The 13,195-nt window shown below is 39.4% G+C and overlaps 1 protein-coding gene across 3 annotated transcripts in view; it reads left to right on the forward strand.

The window, feature by feature from the left end:
- Positions 1-13,195, forward strand: part of LOC102044158 (mitogen-activated protein kinase 14) — a 25,692-nt gene that overhangs the window by 4,344 nt on the left and 8,153 nt on the right. For 2 of the 3 annotated variants that reach the window (XM_031063945.1, XM_014310516.2), the window contains exons 2-8: positions 6,488-6,617; positions 6,962-7,020; positions 7,392-7,503; positions 8,011-8,040; positions 8,462-8,509; positions 8,939-9,053; positions 9,512-9,583. In XM_031063945.1, the coding sequence (XP_030919805.1) occupies positions 6,603-6,617; positions 6,962-7,020; positions 7,392-7,503; positions 8,011-8,040; positions 8,462-8,509; positions 8,939-9,053; positions 9,512-9,583 (451 nt within the window). In that variant the 5' untranslated portion in view covers positions 6,488-6,602. Of the gene's footprint in view, positions 1-6,487; positions 6,618-6,961; positions 7,025-7,391; positions 7,504-8,010; positions 8,041-8,461; positions 8,510-8,938; positions 9,054-9,511; positions 9,584-13,195 lie in introns of those variants that run through there. The other variant, XM_031063944.1, reaches the window with a different exon arrangement.

A 13,195-nucleotide genomic window follows, 5' to 3' on the forward strand; every position in this document is an offset into this window, starting at 1 on the left:
GCACGGCGGCAAGCGGGGCTCCTGTGTCCGCCGGGGCTCCTGTCCCCTAGAGATTCCTGTCCCCAGCTCTCCGCCAGCCTCCTGCAAGAGACATTTTTCCTCCCCGGCTTTACGCGCGGTGCTGCCGGGAAGCCGCAGTCTGGTCTTTGGAATGCGTCGGGGATTGCACCACATGGCAGGTGGCTCTGAAACATTTTTGCAGGGGAAGATAATAATGTGTCGTTGCCGGCCTCCCCCGTCCCGCCCCGAATGAGCTCATATGGACATATTTCAGTGAGGTTTCTTGCAGTTAGTAGGTGGGGAGTGCAGAGGGATGGAGCCTGCTAAGCCCCCCGATAGCTTTGCAGAGCTGAGGGCTTGGCAGCTCTTGTCCCAGTTTCTTTCTGCACCTGAAGGATAGATTATATTTGAGGCAATTGTATTTTCATCCGGAATTTGTTGACAGGCAAGAAATAGAGAGAATGCTGGGAGGGCTGGTTTTGTATTCCTGACTTGTTATAGTGGATTTACAAGCACCGATATTCTCTTGGCAATAATAGATGAACACAGGAGGACTCGTTTTATTGCTATGGAATTACTGCAGTACACATACTGCACATACTGCAGAATGTGCTCCCTGGGAGAGTGAAGTCCTGCTGTGAGACCTGCAGAAATACAGGGAGCTGGAAGAGTTTAGTTTTTAATGCTTACCCAATAGGAACAAACCAGGCTGCATGTGTGAGATACAATGCCTCCTTAATTTGTAGCTTCTCTGCTGAGCTGCTGTGGATCATTAAACTTAAATAGAGCTGCATACTTTGCTTAAACTTAAAGACAAGGTAGTATTTTAATCAGTTTGACTCTAGACTTTAGCAGTCATTTAGTTAAATGTTCACAGATTACTGCCTCCTTTGATTAAGAAACATCTTCCACATGAGCATTCTGGGTTTTATTCTGTCTTCTTTGGTTCTCTCAAAGTGTGAGCAGAATTTTGAACTATGGGTGCATAATTACAAAGCTGCTGTGCTGTTGTGTTCGAGCAGGCATGCATATGTTTTTGTTAATGTAGTATGCAAATTTACATTATGGGTATCAATTTTATTATAAGGAGGGACACATGCTGCATTTTGCTAGTAAAGAAAATAAGTTTCTTTGCACATGCTACAGTTTTAATGAAATGCTCAGCTGTTCTTAACCTGTTATAAAATTGGTGGTAAATTGAGCTTAAATAACTTGCATTTTTTAAAATGCTGTGATTGAAGTGTGCAGAGGCTTGCATTTCATAAAAGTAAACCAGACTGGTCAATTTTGTAGCAAGAATAACCAGTATACTTGCTGAGGTGTTGTTTTGGTTTGTTTTTTTTTAAAGTATAATTATAGAATGATTTTGATTGGAAGGGAATAGACAGGTTTCTTTTGGTGAAAGAAGGACCTTGTTGACACAGCTGATAAATACCCCCGTAAGTGTCACAGAGTTATGCAACTCCTGAAATGTAATGGGAAATTAATTTGCTTGGTGCCTTGTCCTTTGTATTTTAAGGTTGATCCTACATCATATACCCCACTCCCATTTTCTCTTCCCCTCCCTACAATCTCCACTGTACATGTAATACTTGCAAAGTTTGTTTTCAACCAGTAACTAAAGAGTTTGCATCATGAATTTCCTGTTTTGCTGTGTCAAAACTTTCGAAGATTGTGCAACTTTGTTCAGACCAAGTGAAACAGTTTTGTATTGGAAGCAATTTCAGACATGTGGCAGAGTCTTTTTACAGTCCATGTTAATGTTCTTCTAAAAATAGTTTTCAGAAAATATGTTGTGATATGGAAAGTATGTCAGAATTGAAAAATATAAGAAAACAACAAAAACTTTTGAATATTTATGGACGTTTATTAAGCTGTAAGTGGTGATGCATATTATTTATGGTATCCCTGCAAGGACTTGTTCTGCTCTGTCCCTTTAGAGATTTTTTTTTCTGTCCAGTAAAAAGTTTCATTTGGAATTTGGTGCATCCCTGTTGGGATAGTACATAGTGGTGTTTTAACATTCCTTAAAATGGTAAATATAGTTTCATGTGTGTTCACTGAATTATTGTATTCAAATGTAATCAAATGCTCTGTTGTTTAAGTTGACAAAATGAGGCATTTGAAAATGAGCAATCTCCAGAAAGTGGAGGGGAAAATGAATAAAAAAGAAAGCATTAAGGAGCCAGATGAGTCACTTAGACTAGGGAGCTGTTGTAGGCTGCTTTGAATGTGCTGTGAGTGTGGCTTGGAGCTCCCTAGTGCACAAACCTGACTATTGGGAGTCAGTGGATGGAGGGAGAGGCATTTTCTGCAGGCAGCCTGAGGCACTGCCTGAAATGAGAGCAAATATTGCAGAGTTTTCTGAAGGGTGATGTGCTGGAAGAATGAGGTTCAAATGGCCAGCTCAGGGATTTTTCAGGTTCCATTTTTTTAAAAACTGCAAGTAGGAATTAAGTTCCAAAACTTTGAGAAAAATCTACACATATCCTCAGATTGATTCTTCCTAAATCACATAATAATTGCCATGGCATCTGTTGTATGAAATGCTGTTTCATTCATTCTTGCAACATTTAGTGTATTTATACAACACAGTCTCTTGCATGCTTTGGTAACCAGGCCTGCATTGGAAAAAGGGTTCCTGACATATCCATTTTGTAATATTTCACGGAAGGAGAGGGGCCTAGACAATACAACATCTTGCAGTGGGAAGTTGCTGAGCAGAGATGGGATTGATTGGTGACTCACACTTCAGTTGGAGGATTGCTTCATTTCTTGCCTGTGCTGGAGGGAAGTCTCGACTCCTGGCATCAGTTCAGCCAGCTCTGAGCTAAGCAAAATGGTGTTTTCACAAATTTCCCATCAATTTCTAAAAGGCTGTGAAGCACATTCGGTATATCTTAGTTTACTTAATTAGTATATTTTTGCAGCTGTTCTTTGTTGTATTAATGCCTTTGTAAAATGAGGGGTTTGGTTTAGTTGCTTTGCAAGCTATCTGTATTGCCTTAACTAATTTGGAAAGGATTGAATGGCCAAGACTTACTCCTCAAAATCTTGCATAAGATTTTTTTAGCTTTTTAAAAATAGACTGTCAAGTGATACAGCCCTCCAAAACCTGTGATTTCTTCCCATTTCAACCCACAGTTGTACTGAGTCTGAATTTCTTGGATACTGAGAATTTAGAGAAACATTATAGATTTAAGAAATTTTAGGACATTAGGGTCTAGAGGAAATGAAATAACCCTAAATACCACATTTGTAGAAACATTTCCTCTGTGGATTTTTTTTCTAATCCCTTATCAAAGCGTGCAAGTGCCTCCAAATCCTGTGTGTGCTTGGAGGGACAGGTGCCTGCTCCTCCTGCAAGGTGTGGTAGATCTGTGAGGAGTGATAGGAACAGAACTGTAAAAGTGAGTGGGTGAAGCAGCCACACAGGAAGGATTGGCAGAAGATGTGTGGGGAGAGGGGAGCTGAGTAGGAGAAGGGCAGGCACAGAAAAGCTGTGAGCAGAGCTCTGAGAGGGCTGGCAAGGAGTTTGGACTGTAGGGGAACTTGGGATATTAAGGGAAATTACTGAGAGCACGTGTCCTACAGGGAGATTTTTATTGCTGCTCTCTTAGAAGCAGAAGCTGTTCTAGCACAGGAGAATGATATTTGCCACTTTAAAGTGTGTTGGGAGGGTGATGACTGAAGTGCAGGTACAGAAGTGACTGCAGTCAATAATAAACTGTCAGGTGCTAACTGTGTTTTTCTGTCTGATTAGGAGTGCATTAATTAACTTCAGAGGTAGCACTAAGGAGATTCTGTTAGCTTGGGTATTTGCAGGGGCACTTGCAATGAGCAGCTTCTGTTTCGCAAAATAGCCTTTGCACAAAAAATAACATTCTGATTATTTAATATTTAAATAAATTGTGCTCATAAGTAACCTTGGTTCTCTAAAGTAATTGTTTTTTTCTACCTCCTGTGTTCTGGATTCAATTCAGGTTAGATCAGAACTGTAATTTTAGCTCACTTGGGGTGAGGTGGATGCAGTTCATTTGCCATAGCACAGTACTATGTAAGAGGTCAAAAAAAAGTGTAATAAATTCTAAATTTGTGGTGATCTTGTTTTAAAAGGGATTTAAAACTGTGGATCATGTAATTTTTTCCTAATTGGGCTTCTTTAGCTGAAATGTGATCAATGTAATGCAGCTGTTTTAAAGTCTGTGATGAAAGGCAGCTTCGTGTTCTTTAAAATGTTCTCCAGCTGACAGCTGTTCTGTAGCTCTGCAGGAACCATTAGCCAGTTATCTGTATTGGCAGAAAATTACTCAGCATGATTTGTCTGTGGGGAAATAGTCTTTAGGCCTCAAATACGACCAGACTTTGTGTTCTGACTTTAAGTCCAGATTGTGAATGTTCAATTACACAGAATTTTCTTTCCTGAGCTTGTGCATTGTGCTGTTTAACCAGTACTGCTGGCTGCAGTTCCCTTGGAGGTTGTACAGCTACTGCAGCAGCACAGTGACTTGATATGACCCCAAAAATGTCATTTAAAAACAAAAAGTGAAATTGAATTTCATCTGAATCCTGAAATAGCTTATTTTGTGTCTGGTGGCTCTGAAATCTCAAAATCTTGGAAGCCAAGAGAGAAATTTGTCTCTGGAGCTGTGGAGGTTTGAGATGCAGGGGATCACCTTCTTTGCAGGATGAAAGAGTTGCTGGTATTTGCTGCATTTTGTACCTGAAATGTTTGGAAACTGGTGAAGATGCATGACTAATTTACAACAGCATGTGCTGAATGATGATGATTACTCTTATTTTTGCTCTAAGTTCTAGAAAACACCTTATGTATCAGTAAAATGCTGGCATGTATTTTCAGGCCAATCTAGAGATATTTGTGTATTGCAAGATGGTGATTTTTACCCGAGGCTGAAAAAAAATGGAATTCTAAATTTCATGAAGTGTTGCCGCTTAAATATTGATTTTTTTTTTCCTAGTGATGTGTGAAAACTTGAGAATTTGAAATCAACATTAAAAAATGAATGCTTGATGGCTTCTTTTGTGTGCCTGGCTGAGGTGTAAAGGATAAGTTGCATTGGAAGTAGTTGCTAAGGGGTGTTTTCTGAGCCAGTGTGAGTAGCTTGAGCAATTCAGCTTTGGCAGGTTGCTGCTGCTGTGACCTGGTGTCCTCCCTGTGTTTTCCAGAGGGGTCTTTCCACTCTGTGCATGCCCTTTATAGAAAGGGAGATGCTCTTCTTCCACTGTGCACAGAGGGATTTTCCATTCCCTGCCAGGGCCTGGGGGAAGGGTCACTGCTGGTGTTGTGTTTTCTATTTCACTTACCAAATTCCTTAAAACCTGGGCAAATTTGAGATAAGGAGTCTTTTTGCAGGTTAATTCTTGGTGGCTGCTTTAAAAGCAAATGACAGCTGCCTTTATTTCAAATAGCTCCTTCGGTGGGGTGGGCGTTGTGGTTTGCATATGCAATTGTGGGTTTATTCCAGGCCTGCTCTTGTGATTGGTTTTGAGCTTTGTTAGTTAAGCTTTATATTTAACACTTTATAAATATGTAGCATTCCTTTTTGCTTGATGTTTATCAAGAACTAGTGCATACTCACTTTTAAATGGAACCAGGAGTTCACCTGAATCATAAATACAACAGGAAAATCAACCAGTATTGTCGTTGTATGACTCTTTACATTCCATACTTTCCCCATATTTATTGCCTTGAGTGAAGTGTTGGTTTCATATCCTCTCTTTCTCTTCCTCCTTCCTTTTGAACAGACCATAGCTTTGTAAGTTGCATAAGAAATTACTTAAAATATAATTTTACTGTACTCTCTCTATATATGTGTGTATATATGTATATAGTTACTGACTAGGATTAAATAAGTCCTCATGGGCTCTTAGGAAAAAATACTATTTGTATGTGCAAGGTTTCTGCTAAAGGGACAAATTTTGGTCATGTACAGCTACTTATCATTCATTCCCAGGCACTTCTGTATCACAGAACTTGGTGACTGGATGGGATTTACCAAAGAAATTTAATTATAACTGATTTTATTAGGCAAAGTCCTGGATTTTTGTGTGAATTTAAACCATGAAAATAGTATTTTGAGCATAGCATTTTGTGATCAAACGTGGTGTTTGAAAGTATGTTTAGGAATAGTGATAGTATGTGCAAGTGCTCTTCTCTCCAGAGTTTTAGTGCATGATTATGTTTAAGAGCACTTCAGACAGCAAAGTCATAAACATTTCTCTTTCTTTCTACAAGATTTCCCTTTACTGTGTGGACAAGACTCATCTTTGAAACATTTTCTGCAGAATCCAACAGTTGTGTAAAATTGTGATTATTTTGGGTGGTGTGTAGGTTATGGACCAGGATACCTAGAAATCACTTTCATTGGAGAAATGGTGTTCCCTGTAACTCAGTGTCTAGAATAAGTGTGGATTTGAAGGCATTCCCAAAGAGTTCACTTGATGATTTTCCTGCTCTGTGTTGCAGTTCTGCCTTTGACACCAAGACAGGTTTGCGGGTGGCGGTGAAGAAGCTGTCGCGGCCCTTCCAGTCCATCATCCATGCCAAGAGAACCTACCGGGAGCTGCGGCTGCTCAAGCACATGAAACACGAAAATGTGAGTGCAGGGACAGCCCCAGCTGTACTGAGCATCCATCAGCATTGCTCTTTCCTTGGTGCATATGGTTTTTTCCTCATGCTCAATGCAAAGCTTGCAGCAGTCCAAGGTATTAGAGTATCTGGTTCATGATGATTTGAGGGAGTAAATGGAGCTGCAGAGCTCTCACGTGTGTCTGCATCAGGTTTGCAAGTTCCAGGAGGCCTTGTTAGCTTGCATAAAGCACAACACTGAACAGATGGAAATGAAACATCTACTGGAATAAATACTTCAGTGCCACAAAGGATCTTAGTAACTGCTATAAATATATCTCACAGCTTTTCTCTTCACTGTTTTCTTTCTAGGTGATTGGCTTGTTGGATGTGTTCACCCCTGCCAAATCACTAGAAGAATTCAATGATGTGTAGGTAACTTCTCTGAAGATTGCAATAAAATGTCTTTTGTATCTCCTTACACCTCCGAGGTTATGACAGAAATATTTCTCTTTAATTTGTCTGCCATCACTCACAAATAATCCTGAATTCCAGCACAAAGTTCCAGTATATCCTAAGCTATTTGACTTGTCAGAATTGTTCACTTGCTGTGGTTTACTGCCCAGTGCAGTTGGAATCACTGTACTAATTTGCTACATTATTTAAAGTGTCACGATCTATGTTCCATTGAGCAACGTGCTTTGGGACAGTCAGCTCTGCTACTGGAGATTTATAGGGAGTTTTTATCCTAATCCTATTCAAGAGATTGCTTCACAGTCCACGTGTTTGGTTTTGTTCACAGGTACTTGGTGACACATCTCATGGGAGCAGACCTGAACAACATTGTGAAATGCCAGAAGCTCACTGATGACCACGTGCAGTTCCTCATTTACCAGATCCTTCGGGGCCTGAAGGTGAGTGTCCCTGTGTTCCCTGGATGGGGACAGCTCACCATGAGGGCTGGAAGTTCCTGGTGAATGTTATGTTACATCCTCAGAGATTCAGATGTGTGCATAGGGCTTCTATAACTTCCCTAAAGTATTGTAGAATAACATTTTATTATTGTTGTTTCACTTCTGCCTCTCTGGAGCTCTGCTTAAGTAAGGTTTCCTATCATTTTTATGTGTTCCTATGGGCAGAGTCTAGAAAATGATGAACTGTGATGCCCTCTGCTCTGCTCTGGCAATGAATTTTCCATTTCTTCAGTTTTGTTTACTTGTGTTGTTCCACTCGTGTGGCAGCACTCCTGGGTGTTCCTAAGGAGAGGCAAACTGGAACACCCACCTGGTGAAACCCACAGACACACAGACAGACTGGAGCATCTGAATTGTGTGGGCTGGGCTAGGGCAGTATTTTCCAGGGAAGAGATGAGGAGGTGGCTGCTTGGACTGTTACATAAATTTTGTCATCTTATTTTACAGTACATCCATTCAGCTGACATAATACACAGGGTGAGTATTCATTCTAAGATCGTTTCCTGTAGTGAAACAATATCTTTAAAAAATGAAGCATGAACTTTTACAATATAGCACCAAGAGAAACCAGAGAAAATTTTCTGAAATTTTTTTTGGTTAAGTAGTAGAAAGATTGAACTGGGGAAGTGGTTGTCAAGATCCATAATTTTCCTTTGTGAATTAGCTTTTCTCTTAAATACAAATATGCAGCACCAGTGTTGCCTTTATGCATATTTGGTTGTATGTGACACCTCCGAGAACCACAGAAGAGATTTCTGACTCTGATAAAATAATTTATCCAAAGTTAATATTTACACTCAGTTAGAATCTGTATTTTTATCTCTGTTTACAATTTTACCTACTTCAGACTCGTGAACAACACATACTCCACTGTTAATGCAGATGTTTAATTTTTTAGGATTTAAAACCCAGTAACCTAGCTGTTAATGAAGACTGTGAGCTAAAGGTAATGTAATTTAAAAATCTGTTTTGTTTGACTGAGATTTGAGTGCCATGTGAATGTCCCTTGCAACTTAAGTGTCAAAACAATTCCTTTTGAAAATACTTTCATAGAAAAGTAATAATATGCTTCCCAGCTGTAGAGTTGTAAGGATGTGGTTTTTGTATCTGGTCCTGTGTTTTTAGTGAATCATCATGCAAGTGCAGAGTTAACAGCTTTAGTTTGTGTTTACTTGTTTTGGAGACAAGATACCCAGCCATAATTCTGATTGTCGAGTCCTACGCTGTTCTAGCCGAGTGTCTTTTCACAGGTTGTGAAATTTGGTTTCATAATGTGTTTTTGCAGCTCTCCCACCTCTCCTGTCCCCAGTCAGTGCTTGCCTGGTGTTTGTGCTGGTTGTTTGTTGCCCTGCAGTGGTTGTGTTTGTGTTTGCAGATCCTGGATTTCGGGCTGGCCCGGCACACGGATGATGAGATGACCGGGTACGTGGCCACCCGGTGGTACAGGGCCCCTGAGATCATGCTGAACTGGATGCACTACAACCAGACAGGTAATGCCCTTGGCCAGCACAGAAATTCTCTGTTTTGTCAAGTTTCTGAATTGTGAGGGGGGAAGAAAAGAGGTTATCCTTGCACGTGCTTCCCCTTCATTTGATTGCATAAATTGGCACTCTTGGTATTTATGCTTTGGAGTTGGTATTTGAACCACTTTCTGTCAGATAGAAGAATCATTGTGATAGCATTCACCAGGAATTTGAACCTTCGAAACTGCAATCAGCAAAATACTGTCAGCACTTATCCCTTGCTTTTCCTAGCAGAGTGGTTTTTAAAATAAGTGACTGGGATATGTCTGGTTGAAGAGAATGTCTGGAGCTATAGTGTGAAGAAATGACAAAAAGTGCCATGAGACTGTTTCAGGACAGAGTCATTTGCTCTGGTTGGATGGGATGGTTCTGCTCAGGCTGTATTCTTATGCATCATGTTTTGTTTTCTGTTTTATTTTGTTCAGTTGATATTTGGTCAGTGGGATGCATTATGGCTGAGCTGTTGACTGGAAGAACATTGTTCCCTGGCACAGACCGTATCCTTTAGAAGTAATTTCTTTTTTGGAATTGAAATTAGATTTTCATTTTCACACAATTGACAAGAAAATAAGTTCTGGGTTTAATTATGGACTTTTGTTTGTTTGTTTTTAAATTAATGGCTTCTTTTACTCACAGTACAAAGAGGTGAGTTCTTGATTTTGCTGCACATCTGTTCTCTTTATTGTCATCATTAGATTTATATACTCTTTGTTTCTGTTACTTTCCTTTAAGTTTATTTAAATTGATTAGTTGAGTTTCTAGCTAATACTTGCATGGATGTCTGCCAAGAACCTCTCATGCTTCAGGTTTCTTGCAAATGTGATTCCCTTCTGGCCTCTCTTCTTTTCTCCTGGAGGTATCCTGGCTATGAAAGCAGTGGGTTTGCAAATTCTTTAGTGCCAAGGTTCTCATTTAAATTGCTCTGAAATGTTTAGGTTCCATTTCCATGCTTGACTGTGAACCTCCTTTCACAGTGTGCTTGTACTGATGCAAAAATTCAACCTTGAATAAGATCTTCCCAAAATTTTTTTTTTTGCCTCATTAGAGTGGACTGGGTAGGACACTTTGGCAAATTGGAGACAACTTTGTGAGATTTGGTCATATTTTCCCCAGGAAATTGGAAGTGAGACTTGGTGCAAATTGTTGCACTTAAAATTTTTGCTCAGCCACACAAGATTGGGGTGTAATTTACTACTGGCAAGATTTTTCATTGCCTACAAATTGGGCTTCCATTTGCCAGAGAAAATTACATTGCCCACCTTTTACCCAAGTTTATTATTTCAACCACAGTCTGTTCATTTTAATAACTTTTGTTAATTTGTTAGTATTTGTGTCAGTTAATTTAAGTATGTTAGCACTGGATCAAAAGGAAGCTGGTGTTGGAATTGCTGCCTGCTGTTTATTAACCTTCAGAAAGCATCTGGGTTCCAAAACTCCCTCCTGAGGAGCAGCTTTCATTACAGCTTTCACAGTGTCACCTCTTTTCAGTGTGCTTTAACTTTATCCTCTCCTCTTTTTCTGCTTGACTCCATCTCATAATTTCTCTCTGAATTTGTTGTACTGTGCTGTGTAGTCATCTCTGCTGTATTTTTCTCTTGTCAGATGCAGAAACTGAATTAAACAAAAGCTGGTATATTTTTATCTGTTGATTCAGCATGTGTAGGTTGGTTTGGACAGATTTATTTTTGGTTTCTTTTAAGAAAAACTGAGATACCAAGAATTGTTCATTCAAACAAAGCAAAAGCCTTTAAGCTGTTGCCATTATTTAACCCTAGCAACAGTGACACTTCAGATTTTAAAGAACTTGACGCTTGCAACTAAAATATTTGTAATAGGATTTGCAATGTGTAAGAAGAATGTGTAAGGTTTTGATTTACTTTGTGGTTTTTATGAATTGAACAAAATGGTGATTCTTCCAAGTCTGAGAAGTTTTTTCTCCAGCTCTGTTCTTAGCTGTAAATTAGAGCCACTGATATCTGCAATGCAAAATGAAGTTTACTTCTAGGAGCTAATTTATTTGCTTTATCATAATAAGGTACTTCATTCATTTATGTCTCCCAGCAGATGCTTGTGATGATTTACTTTAAATGCTCAATTTCATTTGCAAATGGCAGTGATGCTTTTTAATTAAATGCTCTTTCTGTTTTGAGTTGCTTAGATTTAAGAAAAACAGACCCAATCCTTTCCTATCTTAGACAAAACTTTGTAGTACTGTAATTCTTCCAGTGCTTCTGTGTTTGTGCTTTTTGATCATGAGGTTAAAACTAAAAGAGGAGCAGGGTTTGTTCTGAATCTTGTTTGTGCATGGAGCACTTACCCAAGGATTGGAAAGGACCCTGGCTGGCAGCTTTCACTCCAGGTTTGCCGGCATCTAAAGACAGCAAGCAGAATTAAGATAAGTCAGTTCTGGTTTCTTCCTGTCTTGGAAGGCTCCTTGAAATCTTTATATGTGGAGAGAGTTGAAGGGGTTTTCCAGGTTTAGATCCTGTTGGGTAGTTCTGGGCTCTTAATTTTATTGTACCCGCAGATTTGCAGAGGCTCTTGTTCCTCCTGTAGTGTCACTGTACAATTGCTGACTTCCTGACTTTGGAGTTAATATTAACATGAATAATTCAAGGTATGTTTGCCTTGTGTCCAGTAGCCAAGGATGTGATATATCCAAATCCACTGCAGTTCTAGAAAATTCCCTGTGCAGTTGGAAGCAATGGGACTTTGTGTTGCTGGAAATTGCTCCTGTTTGACAACTGAACATTTGAAGTAGTTCTTGCTTTTTGGTCTCAAGATGTAAATTTTCTCAACTATGTAGTCTTACATTTCCAAAATTAGAGTGACAGAATATGTAATGGCTTCTCAGGATGACCATCCGCCTGTTCAGATGGTTCTCTTGTTTGAAGTGTTGGTCCCTTTCAGCAAGGATTTGGCAGAAATGTTATGCTGGGATGTTATTTACAGTCCCTCACATATTTCTTTGTACAGCCTGGGGATGCACCCATTCAGTGCAGGTAAGCTGTAAGTTCATTTAGTCAGGTAAGTAAAAAACCTGGACTCTGAAATGAGGATCTTCAGTGCTGTCTGTGATGATTGTGCCTCTGATAAATAAATGTTGAGTTTAAACTTCTGAATCTGTAGAGATTCTAACCACAGCTGTCATTGACTTAAAGCAAGAATTGAGATACTCTTAGGAAAATCCCTGTGGTTAATTTGGGCTTAGCTCTGCAGAATTGCTGAACTACTTCTAATTTACAACTGAATGTAAGGTAATTGAATTATTCCTATTGTAATCTATGGGTAGAAGCATTTGGATGAAAGAGGGATTTCTAATACTGGTGAAATCTCTGCCAGGAGGTGAAGAAGGGGATCAAGATTGTGGGAAAGAAGGCAGAGACCAAAAAGTAAGGTGATGAAAATCAGAGTCCTTCAGGCATTGGACTCTGATCCTTGTGGGTCTCTTCCAACTCAACATATTCTGTGCATGGGAGGCTTAGCTGAGGCTTTCTTGTTGGTATTGTTGTATCTGTCTGATGCCAAGATCAGTTTCTGTTAAACACCTATATTCAACTTTACAGCTCTGAATGTGAATGATTCATACAAATAAGCAGGAAAGTTGACTTTGTTTGAATATTTGATTTGCACAAAATAATATAAAGTAAACATAAGAATATCTAGCTTTTTCTTGTACTAGTTTAGCATTTTTGTATGTTTTGTGTTCCCTTAAACTCTGGAGAGTGGTTTTTTTTTTACTGTTTTTATTCAGTATTATGAAACTTCCATGATAACTAACCAGTCTGAAATGACATATTCTTCTGATACACCTTGTTCTTGCTTGTGATGGCAGCTAAAACAACTTGGAACTTTGCTTTGCCTGGATAAGCTGCTACAATCTTGTGAGATTTGCTGCTGGTGGTGATAGCAGTTTATTTTCTGAATTTTACAATCCCTCCTCAGTCCTTGGGAGTACCCTGAAGATGGCCCTTGGGGTTTGCATGCTGTGCTTTCCTTCCCCATGCATATGTGGTGGTGTTTTTCTTCTGCTTTGTATTTACTAAATCTCTTTCCTGTCTTTAATTGCTTGTGGCTCATTTCTCTGGGAGGTGCTGGGCCCTGTAGTT

The sequence above is a fragment of the Geospiza fortis genome, unplaced genomic scaffold (genome assembly GCF_000277835.1).
Source record: "Geospiza fortis unplaced genomic scaffold, GeoFor_1.0 scaffold422, whole genome shotgun sequence".
In the NCBI taxonomy this organism is placed as follows: domain Eukaryota; kingdom Metazoa; phylum Chordata; class Aves; order Passeriformes; family Thraupidae; genus Geospiza; species Geospiza fortis.